We start from the raw sequence: 19489 nt of genomic DNA on the forward strand, positions 1-19489 counted from the left end.
TATTTCTTTAGATGTTTTCTTGGTCAGTGCCAAATTATTGTATTACAACAAGCCTTTTTAGATTTCAAACGCCGTCAGATATCAAACACTGCGGACAATCTTAAATCCTGCCAATTTGTATTTCGACTTCTCCAAGAGTACAATAATCCTGCTTTTTTTTTTTTTTTCCTCGCTGCAACACCTTGACACGAAAAAACCTCTTCTTTCTCCGTGTCGGCTCCGCTCTTCACCCGTCTATCTCACGGCGTCTGTCGACTGTCGTGTTTCGCCGTCTCTTTGGCCGTAATTGTCTGTGATGTAGGGGATACAACGTGCCTTCAGTTTAGCTTTAGCACCTCATTTAATACACCCGGCGTGGGTATAACCTAAGTTTCCTCTCCCGTTCTCTCCCTCACTGTCTCTCCCCCTCCCCCTTCTCCATTTTCATTGAATTTGTCTTGCTTCCTCCATGTTCTTTTCTCATTTCCCCTTGATATTTCCTCTCCTCTCCTCTCTCTAGTGTCTGTATGGCTGCTACGTCCACTCCTCCATCATCCCCACCTTCCACCGTAGATGCTATTGGCTATTGCAGGTAAGCCAACCCCCTTCCCAACCTTTCCTGATCTTGCACTGTAATGCACAAACACTACACGTGCACACACACACGCACACACACACACACACACACAGGCACACAATATCTTCGCAATAGATCTCAGTGTAGATGTATAGCCTGATAACATAAGGTGCCCTAACACACACACACACACCTCGGCCCTTCACATTACCATTTAACACTCGTGTCCTTCCATTTTAAATCCACATTCTCCGGTCCAGAAAACAGATCTGCAGGAAATATAAAAGTTTTGTGATCGGCCTTCGCGCGTCACATATTTCATCTTTTGTCGAGAATACGGAGCAAATACAGAAGCCGTCAATAAACACCCTGTTAATTCCAACTTAATGAGGTAGCGGTCATGATAAAGCTATATGATGGGGCTGAGTTTATCATCCTTCCCATAGCTAGATATGTACCAAACTATGGTCTGCCTGCAGATCCCGTCTCAGAGATGATGCACTGATGAGGTCACTGATTTGCTACTAGTTACCGGACACAGTATGCTACGGATCATATAGCATTCTGAGCTATACTACACGCTAACTTAAAGTGACCGTCAAGGACGCAGCAACTGCTATCTTTGAAAACACCCCAGAGCCCCACACACACACACACACACACACACACACACACACTTACACTCATATGCACAGGTGTCCCCTGAGCATAAAGGCATGTTGTTTTTCATAGAGTTGTTGGATTCACTCTGCTGCTCATGTGAAAGTCAACAGTGTGCATGGCTCTCTCACACACACACACACACACACACACACACGCTTGCACGTCTTTCCCTCCGATGACCTTGAGATTGTCACCACAAACTGCAATAGAGAAAGTCGGCGGAGTATACGATTTCTCCGTGTTTGGTGTTACAGAAGCCGATCCCAACAAACCCTAGCTGTCTTATCTTTCTTCATCCTATCTCATCGTAGCAAACATCGCTACTTTAGATGTCACCCCCACTGGGCTTTAAGAACTCAGAGAGGCCAAAAATAGGAGCAAAAGTAAAAAGAGCTTCTTGTGTTACCGTGGAAACCTGTACGTGCCAACGAGCATTTTGTCATCAAACATAGACAAAGGAGAGCGCGTCGTGCGGGGCGGCCATAAGCCCCTCAATAAATTACCTTTGTCTATTGACATTTCGTCGCTTGTGTGAGCACGGGAAAAGATCAGCCGCGTTAAAAAAGGTTGGCTTAAATTGCACGACGGAAAAGTGAAGTTCGAAACGTCTTGACAGCTGAGCGCGTGGGTTGAGGCTGTGTGAAGCTCTTGTCTGATGCCGGCACGGGAACGCCGATTTTGGAAGCGCGTCCCGATTCCCAGGGTCGCCAGCAGAAGGTGAGGAGGTTTCTGTAAAATGGCCGTCGACTTCATCAGCGTTAGACGGCAGGTGGCGCCATGAATCTTAGCCTTCCGTATCATCCGTCTACCTGTGTCTCTGTTCATTTCAAAGAAAATATTGAATACCCAGCAATATTCATTTAAAATATGGATGAGCATACATATTTATGCATTCTTTGCCAACATTCCCCGCATAATTTGTCACATGAAATTTATAAGGACATTCTAGCCATCGGCCGTAAATTGAATATGCCCTTCCCCGATAGATTTTCGTTTACAGCGTGCTCGACGACTGTGACTCCGGGAGTCCAAAAATTATGAAAAGAACCCCCCTTTGCTTGATCCGTAATGTGCCATTTTCTGCTCTTTGCACAGATATCAAAACACATCAAAGAATATGATCATAAACGAGTCTGTGGGTGCTGTTGCATTGCACGGTGCGGCGCTGAAGCAGCCCACTGTGCCATCGTCTTTTGGAGAGAAAAGTGTTCTACCTCAGCAGGTCCTCCCCCTCACCTGAGTCTATCTACTGAATCTTTCATCAGGAGGAGCTTCTCTCTCTTGTCTCTCTTTCTACAGATACCATGCACACACACACACACACACACACACACACACACACACACACTCTCTCTCTCTCTCTCTCTCTGTCACACACACACATGCACATACACACACTTGTTGAATCATTCATGGGAAATAAATTCTACAGGTCTGCTGGTGGCATTAGATATGGTGCGATCTGCTCTGACCTGCATCTGTTTCTCTCATTGAATCCGGAGATGTAACACACACACACACACACACACACACACACGTGCACGCACCCACCCCCCACATACTGCACACACGTCCACTGCCTGTGCAGGGTTTTAGAAAGTGATGAGTGGGCTGGAGCTGTTAAATGTTTTATGGACAGGTGAAAGAATCTTGTCTGACACGCTATGTCCGCCCTCCTCCCTGACCTCCACGTACTCTCCTGCTTTCTTTCCCCGTTTACCCCGCTGCTGTAAATAGTCTGTAGCACCATCTTCTCACCCATTTGAGGCAAAGAACATGACAATTGAGTAGCAGATGAAGACGGGTGTTGTTTTACGGTCTTACGCGTTTGTGTGTGTGTGTGTGTGTGTGTGTGTTGTAGAACCCGGACATTGTGCTGGTGCACTATCTGAATGTTCCGGCGGTGGACGACAGCGGGAAACCATGCGGTCCGGTTCTGTGCTCCATCAACACAGACAGAAAGGAGTGGGCCAAGTGGAGCAAGGAGGAGCTGATTGGACAGCTGAAACCCATGTGTGAGTTTGTCTTTTCCATCACTTCCCTCCCACTCCCGGCCTCTCATGTTTCAGCGCTCTCTCTTTTCGTAAACCTGAGATATGAGTCATCCTGTGTCAATAACAATAAGGCCGGCCATGCTGGAAGCCCGTCCGCGGTTTTGGAATTAATCCGAGGGGTGCCGCCGAAGTAAAACTAAAAAAATCTATTCCTCAACGTGTGCTACTATTTATCTAAGGACGAGCGTGTCGCTGGAAATGAAGAATCAAAGCAGGTTACGGCAGGTTCCAGTGGGGTGGGTCCGCTTCACTCGTCATGCCGCCTGGAAACGTCTCCCCGTCAGAACGCGAACGCGACATCCCGCTACAAACCGGTGCATTGTCAGGACGTGTATTTTTATTCGGGCACGCCAGACAGACTTTTTACAGATTTATGGCTTTTGCTTTTGCTCTAGCGTTTACGATTCTAACAGTCAGCACCATGCCGCCACCTACAGGCCTGCTTACGTCACACGGGGTGGGATTGAGGGAAAGAAGACAGAGGTGCCCAAAATATCCGACATGTATTATTCATAAATGAGCATCAGAGAGAGTAGATAACCCCGCCATACACACCGACAGCCTTACACAATTACCTAAGCTCACCCATTTTTATCCCAGTAAGGCAAGTAAGGACAGCCTCCCAAAACTAAGTGGCTTGTTGACTTAAAAAGCATCTCACTTCTCACTCCACCAATGAATCACATTCCCTCTCTCCACTCTGTCTGGCCTAATTTGCTCATTTTTCCCTTCCCTGGCAACGCTCTCCTGATCACTGACTTGGTACAACTTCAAGTACTTTGTTTTTGTCCAATTTCCCCGCTATGTGACTAATAAAGGATTATCTTAAAAGGATTGGCGCCTGCGTGATATTGTATTTTCGGCTCAATTTTCAAACACAAAAAAAAAAGACCGTTTAGCCCGAAAATATACATCTTGCTCTCAGATGTGTGACTATGGATAGCATGAGCCGTTCATCCGCGACAGTCCGTGCTGGAGAATTTATGAACCAGTGCGCAGTTCACACGTAAGACACTGGAGGGCGCCATAACTCTGAAGCAAACGTACATGAGGTATGGCGGCGTCACGTCCGTTGACCCGAGCGGAGAAAAGTGGCCCGTTTCGTCTCACACGCCGTCGTGTTCGTGTCCCTTCGCAGGCGCGGGAAGCAGCCTCCATCAGAAATGCTCCAGCGTGAAGCAGCGCATCATCTCGTCCAAGCAGGAGTCGGGCGCCGCCGCGGGAGGGGGCGCCGCCGTCGGCGCCGGTATGGCGGCGGGCCAGAGAGCGGAGGAAGTGGACGGCACGGAGGTCCAGAACAGCGACGTGTCCGAGGGCCAGACGGAACCCAGTCCCGGAGGGCGCAGGAGCAGAGCGGGCGGAGGAGACAGGAGGAACGGCAGGATAACGAAACCCTCCCTCCTCCCCCAGAGCAGCATGGAGGTATCTTCGTCCACCTCCGCCAACCAGGTGGAGGTCCCCGACACCACCCAGAGCTCCCCGTTGTCCATCACCAGCGACATGGCCGACAGCCCCGCGCTCGCCATCGGAGCCGGCTTGTCGCAGAGCACGGCCGTGTTCATGTCCGAAGTCACCACCCTGACGGGGGACTCGGTTTATTCTGCGGGCCACACACACCTGCTGGCGTCCACCCACGACAGCGCCACCGCCGGCATCCTGCTGGCCGTCGCCCCCGAAAACCAGAGGTTCGCTTCGTTTCCCGGAGGGGTGGGCTTGGGGGAGGGAGAATTGGTGCTCTCCAGCTCTCTGGACTCGAGCGGAGGAGTCAGCCTCCCGGAGACCACCATGACCTTTGACCCGGACTGCTTTCTCAACAATCCGAAGCAGGGTCAGACGTACGGAGGAGGCGGAGGGAAGACCGAGGGCTGTAACGGCGACGACGGAGGACTCCACTGTTCCTCCAACGGATTTGTCTACAACCCGGCCCTCGTCAACAACATCAAGACAGAAAGCGCCCCGCTGGAGCCCCCCCTGGCCACTCAGAGTAGCTACGTAGGAGAGGGGACGGGCCTCAGCCCCAGCACCACCCTGGAGCAGATGGACTTCAGCGCCGTGATGTCGTCCGCCTGCGTGCCGAGCCTGACGCAGCCGGCGCACCACTCCTCCTCCAACCTCTTCCTCCAGGCCTCCTCCCAGACGGGCCCGTCCTCCCAGCTGCAGACCAACGGCACCGAGGCGCCGCAGGAATCCGGAGAAGCCCAGGCCTACATCGGCCTGTCGACGGTGCCGACGGACTCTCCCGTCACCAACGGGGACCCCCACGCCCACTTCCAGCAGGCCAGCCCCGATCAGCAGGCCCTGTGCGGGAGGAACGGCCAGGGGACGGCGGTGGCCCCTTTCCCCATCACGCCCCAGGACGCCGCCGCGGAGCAGTCGAGCGGCAGGGTTCACCGGGAAGTCGGGGGCTTAGACAAGACTCCTGAGAGCGGAGGGGAGCTGCTGCTCAAGGCCGGGGATCCTCACAAAGCCTTTGCGAGCGTGGAGACCGAACACTACCTTCAACCTACGGATGAAAACGGAGGCGGCGAGGAGGGGGGAGGAAGCGCCGGGGCGGCCGGAGGAGGGGAAAGCGAAATCCTTTGCAATGGCGTGAGCTTGTCGGGCGCCGGCAACTCGGTGGTGTCCAGTCCTCAGTCGATAGCGGCCGGCGCCGGCATGGACGGGGCGCTCTACAGCTCTCCCCTCCCGCAGCAAGGCGGAGGGGTGACCGCCGCGTCGGCCGGGGCGGGAGCGGCCATCAGCCTGGAGGGCTTCGAGGCTTCCTTCGGGAGCCAGTTCTCCGATCTCATCAACGACTTCATCTCGGTGGAGGGGTCCGGAGGCGGGGTGGGGGCGGCCGTCACCGGGGTTCTGATGCCCCAGGAGGGGGCGGGGGGAGAGGAGCAGGGCGCCGGAGCCGGACACCTCCAGGGCTCGGAGGTGGAGCAGGGGGCTCTGGGGCTGCTCCAGGAGACCGGGAGGCTGTTCGGTGTGACCGACTACTCGCCGGAGTGGTCTTATCCAGAGGTTAGTAAACCCACCGTGATTACCCTTCATTATTTATTCATTTACGCCGCTCCCCGCAGTAAAATCTGTCCATCCGACGCATGATTGACGACGGCCCGTGCTGGAGTTAACCATCTCGCGCGGCACAAATTGTACCAAGACTCCCAGCGTGTCTGTCTGATCATTAAGAAGTCAGAATATCTCAGACTCAGCTGATTGGATTTTAATGAGATTTCAATATTACACTGATTCCCCTGGGTGGATTAATTAATTCATCCATGTACCACATATAATATCTGAGACACCGCTAATGTCGCTCCATTACGGTAGAAGCTCGCGTTGCCCGCAACCACTGCTTTTAGGTAGTTAGATAATAGCCTGACACATTTTCTAGCCACTCTTTTAAGGTCAAAATTGCCAAAGCTACAATTCGAGGCCATCGGAAGACATCGGGCCGACTGTTCAAAGCAGAACGACCAGCCAAAAAGGCCGTAGTTTGGTCCTTCTCCGGACCTCCCTCCCGTCCAGAAGTCGGGGCCGTCGCAGCCCCTCGTTCTGCCACGAATCCGGACCCGCCGGCGATTTTTCGGGACGAAGTCGTCTTCTATTTTTAAGCGAGGCCTCGCAAACCCGTGTTATAAGTTTCACCCTGTCGAGAGGGCCTCTCCCTGGGCTGAAATTTACAGCGCACTCCGCCGCCGATCCGGAGCCTGCCGGATACTACGCGTCTAAGACCTCTGTTTGTGCTCCAGGGCGGAGTAAAGGTGCTCATCACGGGTCCGTGGCTGGAGTCGAGCAGCGAGTACAGCTGCCTCTTTGACCACATCAGCGTCCCTGCTGCCCTCATACAGCCCGGTGTGCTGCGCTGTTACTGCCCAGGTGAACCAGCGACACCTCACACACACACCGCTTCTACACCAACCCCGCCGTGCTCCATAGGAACCGTGCCACCGCGCTGCATTTGAATCGGTGTATACGTACATGAACATATATATCAGAACAATTAGAAGATAGTCGTGCGAGCGGTGGCACCGGGTGTCGGCGGGCCCGTACAGTACAGCTCGCCTCTGCCCGCAAATACTTCATCGGATAGGAAGTGACACATGAGTGGCGTCGACGCAAACATCACTGACACACCCGCGAGGCACGGCGTCTCCCCTGCGGGCGCACGCCGACGAAAGAAACGGCGCACACTTACACTCTATGACGTGTGAACTTATTGCCACGACGTGACATTTACTTCTCCTCACGATCCTTTCCAGCCCACGACACGGGACTGGTCATGCTGCAAGTAGCAATGGGCGGCGAGGTCATCTCCTCCTCCGTGGTGTTTGAGTACAAGGCGCGCGACCTGCCGGCCCTCCCGTCTTCTCAGCATGACTGGCTGTCACTGGACGGTGAGAGCATGTGTTATCCGCTCAGACGCAAAGTACAATGACACTGTGACCGGCGCCGAGATCAACGCAAGAGATGGACGTTTTGCATGCATGCATGCATATATGTACGCTTTGTGATGACATCTTACTCGTCAAATAGGTACCCGCAAAAATAACACACCCAAATGGCCCTCTCCTTATTTGTGTGTCGCACCCAACACCTGTGTGTGTGTGCCCTGATGCTAAATAGCACCCCCCAGGCCAGGCTCTGCTGCTGAGCGCGTTTCGTGGACGCGGGACGGTTTTGTCAGAGCTGTTTTTTTTGCTCCGGAGGTGAAATGATGTGAATTCAATTACAGCTTTGTGTCGGACGCCCGCGGGGAGGGGCGGGGTGGGACGGGGCGGGGGGTGATTTACACGTGATCTGCGAATCGTGCGTGAAGATGCAGATGGAAACACGCTCGGAGCCGCGCAGGGCTCCCCTGCCCAGGGTGCTCTGTATTCGCCCCCATCCCGGCGTTGCGCAATGCGGCAATGCGGCTCCGCGGTCACAGCAGGCTGCGTGTGAGCTGCAAGGCAGCGGCAAGGACGCCGTGGCGCGACAGCCGTCCACTCTCAACGTCGCGGGTGTTTGGCCCACCTGACACACAACCACACACACACACTCACACACACATATAGGTCATACTTATGGGACAACATACAAACACACTTTGTCGGTTCTCGGTCCCTTTGTTTTGTCCCCCTCCCCTCAAAGCTGGGGAGAAATGACGGGCTGTGTGTGTGTGTGTGTGTGTGTGTGTGTGTGTGTGTGTGTGTGTGTGTGTGTGTGTGTGAAGGGGGGGTTGCGGGTTCGAAGATGCGCCGTCGTTCTAGCTGGCTGTGCGCCGGGGACGGCCGAGCCTCCTGCAGCTCCGAGCGTGGCGGGCTCATTTAAAGCGCCTCAGCAGCAGACAACGTGGAGACTCTCCCCTCTCTCGCTCTCTCTCTCCCCCCATCTCCATCTCCATCTCTCTCTCTCTCTCTCTCTCTCTCTCTCTCTCTCTCTCTCTCTCTGCCCCCCCTCTTCCCCTTCCCCTCCCTCTCTGGTAGATTTGTGAGTCGCTCACTTCAAACTAACGGGCTTGTGCAGGAGCGGGAACAAAGAGCGGCGCAGAAATAGGGACACTCGCTGTGTGGGTTCGTAGATGTTTGCCTTCTGAATGTGTGACCTCCAACCGGCTCGGGGTCTGTGTGTGTGTGTGTGTGAGAGTGTGTGTTTCTCTGTGTGTGTGTGTTTTGCATGAGCGTTGTTTTCTTTGTGTTTCTTTTGTTGTTGTTGTTGTTGTTGTTGTTGCGCCGATGCTTGTATTTTTCCCTCTGTCTCGAAAAGCACGGACCTCGTAGTAGTAAAGCCCGGGGGCTGCTTTTTGCATTTAGTCAGGATCTAACGGTTCCACGCGTGGATCCAGGCAGGAGATGCACAGACGCCACAAGTGCACACGCGTTGTTCGCGCGCCGGACGTGTTGACGCGGCCCCGCTTTGTTGCAGCCGCTTCACACGCCCCCGTTCACCGTCATTGATTGACCAGCAACTCAGTAACACACGCTGGCGCGACGACACACACACACACACACACACACACACACACACACACACACACACACACACACACATCCCCAGGCCCGTAGGCACAGATGATGAGCAGATGTTGTCGATCAGCCCGTCTGAGGTGTCGGTTTTCAGTTTGATGGAAGTTTGCCGTGCAGCCGGTTCTTCTCCAGGAGGAACACTGGAGCGGGAATAAAATGTATTTATGTGAGGATGAGCAGATGAATCGTGTTCCAAACAAGCATTGATTCACTTTCAGGCCATTGTTATTGTTGTTGTTGTTGATATATGACTATATTGCATCCTATTCTCCCAGCTGCGTTTTTAAAAATGTTCCCTTTTCACCACATTCATGCACGGGTTGGTGTTTTTATGTGTTGTCACGGAGACCCTTTGTGTACACAAAAGAAGCCAGGAGGTAAACAACCTCGCAGGAAAGGCACCGGCACAACCCGTTTAAAGGTGCGATCTTATCTGGAAGCGAAGCCTAATAGCACCGTATCAACAATATCCATCAGCTTTATTTGTTCTCAAGCAGTGCATCATGAATCTAAGTGACGGCCCTTTCCCTTAAAAGTTGTGCCGTCATTTTTAACCCAACTCTTTCCCCACTTATTTCACAATTGTGTTATTTACATAAAGAACTGGCTAGTTGAACAAAATAACAGGGCCGGTGCTCCTATCAAACTGATCTTTAAGCTTGTTGTCATTTTCAAAGATCTCTCATGTCAACACATCTTGAGACTGGCCTCGGTTCAGTGCACGGTGTGCGTCCTCTTGCACAGACTTGGTTCAAACCCATGTCGCTGGTAGGCGTGTGTGTGTGGGGGGGGGGGGGGGGGGGGGGTATTTCATGAGTCCGGCAGCAGAAATATTGGATTGTTTTTTTTTTTACTCTGGGAGAAAAACATCCCCTTCCCCCCTCGGACCGAAGTGGATTTAGCTGGCGTCTCGGTTGTCACTGTTGTAGCTCCACCTTTTTTTTTTTCTGTGTTTCGCTGACGGTACCGCAGACAGTAGGAAGAAAAGTAGGGGTGAAAGGAGAGGGGGGAAAGCAGAGCTGCAGGTGCAGGGATGCTCTGCTCTGCTCTGCTCTGTGCTGCTGCAGCGCTGGAACAAAGACTCAAACTCATGAACCTCACTGTCTGTGAGCAGTTACATGCTCCAGGGTCGGTACTTTACCGGCTACTACGTCATAACCTCGGGTTTTTTCTCCGGCGTTCAGCCCCTCGGAGCACACACGGCCTCGGCCTCTTAGCCTCTCCAGCTCAGATTTCTTAGATATGATTGTTTTTCAAGTCAATATATCATGCAAACAGATAGCCCTCTCACGTTCTATTTATTCCACCTTACTGTTTAAAGATACCCAGTTCAGGATGTCCATCTTGGAGCGTCTGGAGCAGATGGAACAGAGGATGGCGGAGATAACCAATCAGAACCCCAACTCTGAAACCATGGCAACCAAGGGTGGAGGAGTGGAAGGAGGGGGAGCCACCGATCAGCAGCCTCAAGTAAGGCAGCAAGATTGAGTTTGGTTTAGGTGAAAGATTATTTTACGGAGTGCTCTCTTTTCTTTTGCTCGCACACTAGCTCGGATCCTCAGTCAGGCAAAGAAATCCAACCGAACGACTTGTCATTTTAAAAAAACAACCAAACTAATAAAAGAATCAATTCATGGTGCATTACATCGATAATCAAAAGCATTTTTCGTGACCTGTCCTGACCAAAGGTAACACACTGTATGCAAATTTTCTCTCACGTTGGATTTCCGTGCTCGGCGGATGGAGATTAAGAGGGATTTTCATGGCGTGCAGCTTTGCTCGGTACCGCCACAGAAGTCATTCGTGCCAAAGTTGTCACAGAATGTCAACAGGGCGTTTAGCCACACAACCTCGGTTTTATCGAGGAGGTTCCCAGTTTAAGCCTTTTCCCTGGAGCGTAAATAATTCACTGTATTGATTCTCAAACAGAGATCAGAATGGATTAGTTATTTCAGTTATGTTCATCTGTTGCTATCAAAAAGAGATGGGGGAGAGATTAAATATCATACTTAGCACGCCATGGGTTGAGGAACGAGGAAGAACAAGAACAATAGAAAGTCTCGCACGCAGGAATAAGACACACTGAAAATCCTCTTGTTTGTTTTGTCCTCTTTGGCAATTACGCTCGGATTGTGATTGAAGTGCAAGCCGCGTGTCCATCACTGGCCAAGTCAGTCGCAAGCTGTATCTACATGCACACACGGGTTTTTACACGAAAAAAGCCGAAAACACGCCGGCGCCCGTTGTCCCGCCGCTCGATGTGCGCAGAATCGACGCCGCTCATCAATTTTCCTCTTCCTGGGCAAGCTCGTTGGCTTCCAGGCCTGTTTGGCTCCAAGAAAACGCGAGGAGCCTTTGAGAAAAAAAGAGGAGATTAACACTTCAAAACACCTTTCTGCCGCAAGTACATCGCTGCAAAAACAACCATTTACATAACAGACGTTTAAAATCTGACAGCAAACAGGAACCTGCTCAGAGACTTCAGAAACCACAGGTCAGATGAAGCGATGGATAAGGATATCATGAACGCTCCCTCAAACAGAGTGACGAGGCTGTTCTGGGCAAGGATATCTTTTGCTCGGATTTGTATCGTTATTGCTATCACAGCACACGAGCGTTTGAAAAGTCACCAGGAGTTGATGAATGACCCATTGGTATTCAACAGTCGAACCACTCAAAACCCTCGCGTTTGGATTTTTATCACAGATCGCCGCTGTCACTGTGCTCAGCAGAGCTCCGACCGCGGCCAAGAGGCTGCGTCCAGCCCAGGGATTTAAGTCAAAGATATTCTTATCTTTAGTTTTAAAAAGGCAAGCAATCAGAGACGGAAAATCAAACGCTTTAATGCATGGAGTGCACCGCTTTTCATTTTTATCCTCGAGTCACGGAGTGCCCAGAGATTCCAGGTCCTGACGGAGCGTGTCAAACTACCCTCCGGCTTTCAAAGCGTCAAAAGACCAGCCGTGTTGACGAACATTTTCAAAACAGCATCAAAAGGCTTTGGGAATCGAAGGGATCTCGGCGGGTTCACGGACTCGTGTGCTGAGCCTTTTCTTATTTTTCTCCAATCCCACAGATCTCTCCTGACCAGGGTTCTTTCGAGGGTCGAGTCGTGGTCGTGTGCGAGAAGATGATGTCTCAGCCTTGCTGGGCGTCCTCTAATCAGCTGGTTCATAGTAAGAACTCCAGAGGAATGACTTTACTGCACCTGGCTGCAGCTCAGGGCTACGCGGGGCTCATTCAGACGCTGATTCGCTGGCGGTGAGTGCCGTGCACGCATGACGCACCCTCCTCGTGATTGTGCAGACAGTTAATTTCATGGTTTCACGCTCGTCTCGCTCCGCAGCACTAAACACGCTGACAGTATTGACCTTGAGCTGGAGGTAGATCCTCTCAACGTTGACCACTTCTCCTGCACGCCTCTGGTGAGCGGCCGGTTCCAGCAGCGTACGGTCCACCCTCCTCGCCCCGCCGCTAACGTGCCCGCCTCTTTTCCCAGATGTGGGCTTGTGCTTTGGGTCATACCGAGGCGGCGTTGGTGCTTTACCAGTGGGACCCCAGAGCTCTGGCTATCCCCGATTCCCTCGGACGCCTGCCGCTCAACATAGCCCGATCCCGGGGCCACACTCGGTTAGCCGAGCTCCTAGAACAGCTGCAACAGACTCCTCAGGCTCAGGGCCAGCCCGCCGACACCTGGATGGACAGGTGGCGAGGAGACGGCCAGCTCGGCAGGAGAAGCAACGCACACACCTCCAACCCGAACTCAGGTGGGGCGCTTCGCTCTTGGACCGGGACGAGACATTTATTCTCAAATACGCGTCAAGAAGTTTCCCTCCTGGCCGTGACGGCGGTTAAACCTGTATGAAAAACCGGCGCTTATTCCATTCACCGGCTGTCAGCCGTTTCCCAAACACTTGGGCACACGGCTAAAACAAATTCATAAATTTGTGAATTATTTATCACTCCGGCACTGCGAGGATGATTTACGGCCCTTCTAGCCCGAGTGGCTTTCACGCTCAAACACTGAAAAATGCCGTTGTCTTTGCACACGCGTCGCAGAGACGCCAGGCCAAAGCGCTTTTCTTTAAAGCGGCCGCACCTGAAATTCCGGACGCTCTTCGTTTCTGAGGTAACGATGAACCGTCGGTGTCTATTTGCATCTCCAGCAGTCTGTGGTTTTGTTTTGGCCTAGTTGCAAAAGAAGCTCAGCGCACGTGTAATGATCCCCGTCATTTCGTGGCGGCACAGATCTTGACTGCTGGTGTAGTTTATAGTTTTATTTGCAACCATTGAAAAACAAAACGTAAAAACGACAACCGCCGTAAAAGCTTGTGCCCTATTACGGGTTCATATCAAAAGTAGAAAAATAAAACTTCACATAGAGGATGCCGTAACTTTCTCGAGTAAGCGCTCTCGCAATACAACCGTTTTTCTGGCGGAAGCAATAAAATAAAATCCTCTTACCAAAATAAAATATCAAATTCGGAAAACACAATCAAACCATTGACCTGAAATAATAACACATTTTAGGTGATTATTTACAGCACGCGTTCTCACTATGAATAAGTGCGCTCGGGCTCGATCGGCCGGGACACGGCTTTGCATGAATGCTCGGTTAAAGCGGGTTTAACGTCGGGTCCGATTCTTAGAGTTGCTTTCACACGTCGATATCCCTTGAAGGCGGCGGTGCTCGTGTGAAAGGGGTTTTATTGTCGTTTCTCCAGAGCTGAGGAGAGCCCGGACAGAGACCCACTCAGACAACCGGAACCAGAACTGGAGCCAAAACGGACAAAGAGCCTCACAGGGAACCCAGGGAGAACAGGGAGGTCCACCCCCTGCCAAAAGACTGAAACCCAGCCCGGACACTCAGCAACAGCTCACTAACTCAGCCCCCGCCGCCAACGCCAACGTCAATGCCAACGCCCTCACCTCGCTCCTGGCCTCCTCCCAGAGTCCCAACCCGCAGCGTCCTCTCCTGCCCGGCCCCGTGCAAACTCAACCCTCCAACCTCAGCTGTCAAACCGCACCTCCGGCGAGCGCCAGCCCCGCGCGGCCTCAGCCCCCCGCCTCCCACTTCCCCCACCTGCAGGCCAGGATAGGGGGATCCGCAGGGGGCACCAGGTGGAGTCTGAGGCAGACCCTGGGCCAGCGCAGCCTGGCCAGGAGGATCTTAGGAAAGGAACGACTGGCCATTCACCTGCGGCAAAGGGTGGTGTCCGACAGGGGGGAGGAGACGGAGCTGCTGACCTATCAGGATAACACAGAGGACCTGCAGGTAGAAAGGGAAAACACGCGCGGCGCACGTGTTTTTAGTTTTTAATCACGGCGTCGGTAATTTATTCACTGCGTTCTTCTTGAGGTTACCTTTCTTGTCTCCCGTGGGATAAAACCGTCTCAAATCAAACAGAGACCTTGAACAAAAGCTTTTTTGGAATATCAACAAACTCCAAGTTGAGGAAAAACACAGGGAACATGAAAAGCGTTGAAAACACAGACATCTTAGAACGTGAATGATAACAGACAAAATATCTCTTTTCTTCACGCATGCACAAGTGGTCGGTGCAGGCCTTGTTTCGCCTACAGCCTGCCGCCGTGCTTCCCCCTACAATTAACTTTCATTGACATTCATATGCGTGACATGTGGGCCACCCCGCCTGAGCCGGCGCTGCTGCAGAGCCGCCTCTACCGGCCCCGTCTGGCTGCTCTGTTTGCCTTTCATAATGGCCATCAATTATACAGGCTTTCTTTTCATTTCATTCTACGTCGTGGTCCGGGAGAGTAGTAACCAGAGGATGGTCACGTGGTTTTTATGTAGTGTCACTCTGCAAGAGAGAGAGGGAGGGAGTTCAACCAGGAAACACTGCGATTCACATGGTGTTCTTGGAAAATGGCCTAAATGTGGATTTGAACGGGATCAAAATCTATGCATTATTAATGGCGGGACAGGAGCTGAGACGCGAGTCTTAATTTTTTTCATACCCGAGTTGATACCCTTTAGTTTTACAGTTCCACAGCGTAGCCACGGTACATCCACACAATATGTAATAGTGCCCATTACATCGGCAAAGCAGCTTTCATTCCCCGATGTGGGTCCGTTCAGGAAAGTGAAGGCCCGACATCTAAATGGCTTCGGGACAAAAAGAAAAGAAATACTTAAAATTGTCTCTTAGTACATTTCAGCCACACAGTTACCTTTTAGAGGATAAGTGGCTCAGTTATATTGAGTACGATCCAATACCATTCTTCTTCATTTACTGAGGAATCTTGTTTTTCTTTGGACGCAGATGTTTCAGAGAGGGACTTGTAATGAGATTTTGTCTCAAATTTCCCTGGAAAAGACACACAAACACACAAAACACCTTGCTTTACAACACCAAGCTGGGTGTTTTGAAGTTCTGAGCCTGACTTTACAGTGTGTTGTCACCATATTTCTTTTTAGCGCCTGCATTTTTTCGTCGTAATCGTTTGTCTTTATTTCTTTTTCCGCCCTTAAATAAAAGCTTTTTGTTTCCAGTGCAACAGGTTTGAATGTTAGCGGTTTCTATAGCTTGCATGTGGTTAGCCATCCAAAAGGGTTGTAATCAAGGCTATGATCCAGCAGAATTCCCAGTACTATTAGTGGCTGACCTGCAGAGCACATTGTTTTGGAAAGCAAATGATATATTTTCAAAAGAAATGACGGTATTTTTGGAGCGTTGGCTTCACCCGCCGCGCGTCTTTGTGTTGCAGATGGACATTTCGGTGTTGGCGGATCATGTTATTGAGGCTTCAGCTGGGAGGCTTAAACGTGAGACCTTGGAGACGGAAGCCGACGCCAAAATAGGGGTCAGCGACGATGACAGATTACTATCCGGTTACATCGGTGAGGTGGAAAGGTGAGTCGACCGGTGACAAATCCAGCCATGCGTCACAGGTGTCGCGAAAATAGCGTCTGGCAAATACGCCGTTTGTTCAAACGTTTGTTTCCTGCTCTGCTGCAGGTTTCTAAACGTGAAGTCCCAGACTCCCAGCCCCAAACAAAATGTCTCAGGGCCTGAGGATCAGCAGAGTCCTCAGACTAAGCAAGCCCTGTCCTCCCCCTTTGACTGGAGCTCCTTCCTCTGTGCAGCTGTGAAAGAAGAGAGGTTGAAAACAGACTCCTCCTTTCTAGCCATGACTGAAGCAGAGCAAGGAGAGCTGTATGAGACCATCAGAAACGCTCTGCACTCCCTTAGAAAACACAAGGTACTCACAATACCGACGGTTCCCCACCGTGCTTATATTCATTATGGAAACAAGAGTTCCGGCATTGACTCCGGTGTTTTCCTACCCGTTTGTCTCTTGCACAATCCTAACAAAAAACAAACACGCTGGGATCCATTTTACATGTAAAACACACACATTTATGCTTAAACTTTTTACTCTCTTCAGGGTCCCATTCAGGAACAACGCAAAGAGATTGCAGCAGTGATTCAGCGCTGCTATAAGAGATACAAGCAGGTAAGATTTAATGCTAAAATAACCTGCGCTGCAGTTTGCCATCCAGTCAGGCCGGCACGAGATTGAGACCGACTTCCCCTTAAACTGACACTCGATAAATTACTCCGGTTGAGTTTTCTTCCCATTCGATGTTTGACGGTAATTTCAGGACACTTAGAAATCAATGTAGCGTGGCTAACGCTTTTCGCTTCATGTCGCTCAAGCGATGAGATTAATAGCTGCAAAAAACTCATCCGTGCACTCATACAGAAACCGGTCACTTGCAGGCGTGAGGAATGGGGCGGGTTTCGTGTGCATTTGAAAAAGCCTGGTACTTAAAATTGTTTCATTTACAAAGATATGCACTCATTGTTTGCTAGAAAAAAAAAAAAAATCCACGACCGCCGTTCGTGCGGTAATTCTGGCTTTGCACGATTCTAACGTGGCACACATTATGAGACACACCACGTGACTCAAAATGTGTTCAACTGCAAATTGTCAAGCAGATGGAAACTCCAGATTCAGTAAAAGAGGGGCTGGAATTTTTTAAGGCCTGTTTAGCAAGTGAGCTGAACTAGTGCTCCAATTGCTTTGTCGTTTGTGTTGCCAGTGCGATAGAAACCCCCGTGTGTGCACTGTTTGGAGGTAAGGCTGCACATTTGTTTGCAGGCGATGCAGTGTGTAAACACGTTTATACCCACACAAACCTTGGGTAAATCGGGGCATGGAGTCAAGGTGAATGGAGGCGGGAGATGAATAACGTGGTGTTTATTTACCCGATTCATAATACATGACAAAGATTGCGCCGTAGATCCGCAGCCGCAGGAGCGAAGTACAAACGGTTGATTAAAAACACACACCAAGAACGTGGCGTTTCATGAGAGATCAGTGATAAAAAGGATGAGAAAAAGACCGAAACAAAAATAACAGTAGTTGCGGGTGAGCGGCTGAAAGCAGACGAGGAGCTGATTTCACAGGAGGACGCCACGTGCATCGATCTCATGCATCCATGTTGGTGTTTTGGGTCTCTCAGTATGCACTTTATAAGAGGATGACCCTGGCCGCCATCCTGATCCAGAGTCGTTTCCGGAGTTTCCATGAGCAGAGGAAGTTCCAACAGAGTCGTAGAGCAGCGGTCCTCATCCAGCAATACTACCGCTCCTATAGACACTCCCTCAGGTTCTTGACACACACACACACACACACACACACACACACACACTTCATCACACGGAGTATTTGGGTCAAACATCTCACGCCCATATCTTCATCTGCAGCAACCTCTTAACTAAAAAACAGAACCAGGCTGCACGCAAGATCCTGAGATTCCTGCTCCGATGCCGCCACAGGTGATGCACGAAGCTCTCCGCACACATTCCAACACCGATCCCCTCACAAGTTCACGCAAACACACACACACACACACACACTGTCCCAGACACAGTCACAGTAGGGGTTGGTGACCTCAGTCTACTCGATGCTCTTCAGAGCAGTCATTGCTAAGTGGATGACGGATTCTTATGAAACCGTTTTTTTGTTTTTTTTTAAAGCGCTCCAGTAAAATTCCAGTTGTATTGTATGTTTCCATTGGGTGGGCCTCTGCAGGAAGCGGCGGGGGGCGTTGAGTCGCTGCTGAGAGCGAAGGCCTCAGGGCCGCTCGCTGTCAGCACCCAAAACAATGAGAGTTTATTTTGCGCCGCGTTCTCTCTGGTTAAAAAAAAAAACGCTCTCGACAACCATACTTATTTCTCATATTTTCGCCGCCGTTCACTCCATTCTACTGCTAGCATTCGCTTCCGGGGAGAAGTTTGTTTCTAACCAGGCGCCATTTTAAAAATAAGATTACGACAGCGATTCCGAACCGTGAAAAACAGCACAGATCGCCAACTCCTAACCATCAGTCCACTGCCACAGCTCGCAGACTCGCAGACTCCGTGGGTGCTAATAGTTAATACTGTTTTACTGTTCCTGTGAAGCCCCTTGATGGACCATAGGCCTCTGAAGCGGGTGAGTCTCCTTCTTCTCTCTCTCCCTCTCTCCTGGTGGCTGATGCCTGTTTGCATGTCAGCAGAGGGAGGGGGAGAGGATATCCTGGATTTGTCATCCTTCATCCTTCCCTCTCTCTCTCTCTCTGTCTCTCTCTCTGTCTCTCTCTCTTTCTCTGCTTCCCCCTTCACCTGTCCTCCTCAATTTGAGAACTGAATGATGTAGGTACCTCTGCATGACAGGCAGCTGGCTAGAGTAGCGATTCTTGCGTATGACCCTGCTGGTGGCATGTTCTGACCGGCAGTAGGGGACTTGCTTGTCTCTCTCCTCACGCATTTCTGGGCGGACGGTTCGGCGAGCGTGTGCGCGTGCATGTGTGTGCGCTTGTGCGGAGCGGACATCGGCGGGGATTTCGGGCGGCGCTCGTAAACCTCTAACGCCCGTCTGATGTGTGTGTGTCCTTGTGTTAACAGGGTCAGAGAGCAGAGAAAGGCCAGGGGTCCTGAGAGCCCACTGACGGGCCCCGCAAACAGCCCCCTCAGCCTGTGAGCAATCTCTACCCCCTTCCCGCCCTCCATCTCCGTTTTGGTTTTCTCCCTTGGTTTCCTTCCCCGTCCCTCCTCCCTCCTCCCCCCCCGCTCCCGTCCTCCTCCTCCTCCTCCTCCTCCTCCTCCCTCGCCCCGTTCTTCTGTCACCCTCGAATGCCCCTTTCTCTCCAAAGGGGAAACTCTTCCCAGACAGACTGAGGACAGGATAGGTGTCCATCATGGCAGCTCAGA

At 51.4% G+C, this 19489-nt stretch overlaps 1 protein-coding gene across 8 annotated transcripts in view; it reads left to right on the forward strand.

Annotated features, from left to right (window-relative positions):
• The window catches only part of LOC147222453 (calmodulin-binding transcription activator 1-like), a 52778-nt gene extending 33499 nt beyond the window's left edge, over positions 1–19279 (forward strand). For 3 of the 8 annotated variants that reach the window (XM_086168863.1, XM_086168862.1, XM_086168864.1), the window contains exons 6-21: positions 500–571; positions 3081–3234; positions 4412–6279; positions 7011–7137; positions 7521–7655; positions 10588–10736; positions 12343–12527; positions 12613–12691; positions 12766–13033; positions 13991–14541; positions 15996–16141; positions 16247–16490; positions 16677–16745; positions 17758–17903; positions 18002–18073; positions 18701–19053. In XM_086168863.1, coding sequence (XP_086024989.1) covers positions 500–571; positions 3081–3234; positions 4412–6279; positions 7011–7137; positions 7521–7655; positions 10588–10736; positions 12343–12527; positions 12613–12691; positions 12766–13033; positions 13991–14541; positions 15996–16141; positions 16247–16490; positions 16677–16745; positions 17758–17903; positions 18002–18073; positions 18701–18926 — 4491 coding nt within the window. In that variant the 3' untranslated portion in view covers positions 18927–19053. Of the gene's footprint in view, positions 1–499; positions 572–3080; positions 3235–4411; positions 6280–7010; positions 7138–7520; positions 7656–10587; positions 10737–12342; positions 12528–12612; positions 12692–12765; positions 13034–13990; positions 14542–15995; positions 16142–16246; positions 16491–16676; positions 16746–17757; positions 17904–18001; positions 18074–18700; positions 19054–19183 lie in introns of those variants that run through there. The other 5 variants (XM_086168870.1, XM_086168868.1, XM_086168869.1 and 2 more) reach the window with 3 other exon arrangements.
• The last annotated feature ends 210 nt before the right edge of the window (positions 19280–19489 follow it).

The sequence above is a fragment of the Fistularia commersonii genome, chromosome 21 (genome assembly GCF_037954325.1).
Source record: "Fistularia commersonii isolate RoL2024-O1a breed Wild chromosome 21, RoL_Fcom_v1.0, whole genome shotgun sequence".
In the NCBI taxonomy this organism is placed as follows: domain Eukaryota; kingdom Metazoa; phylum Chordata; class Actinopteri; order Syngnathiformes; family Fistulariidae; genus Fistularia; species Fistularia commersonii.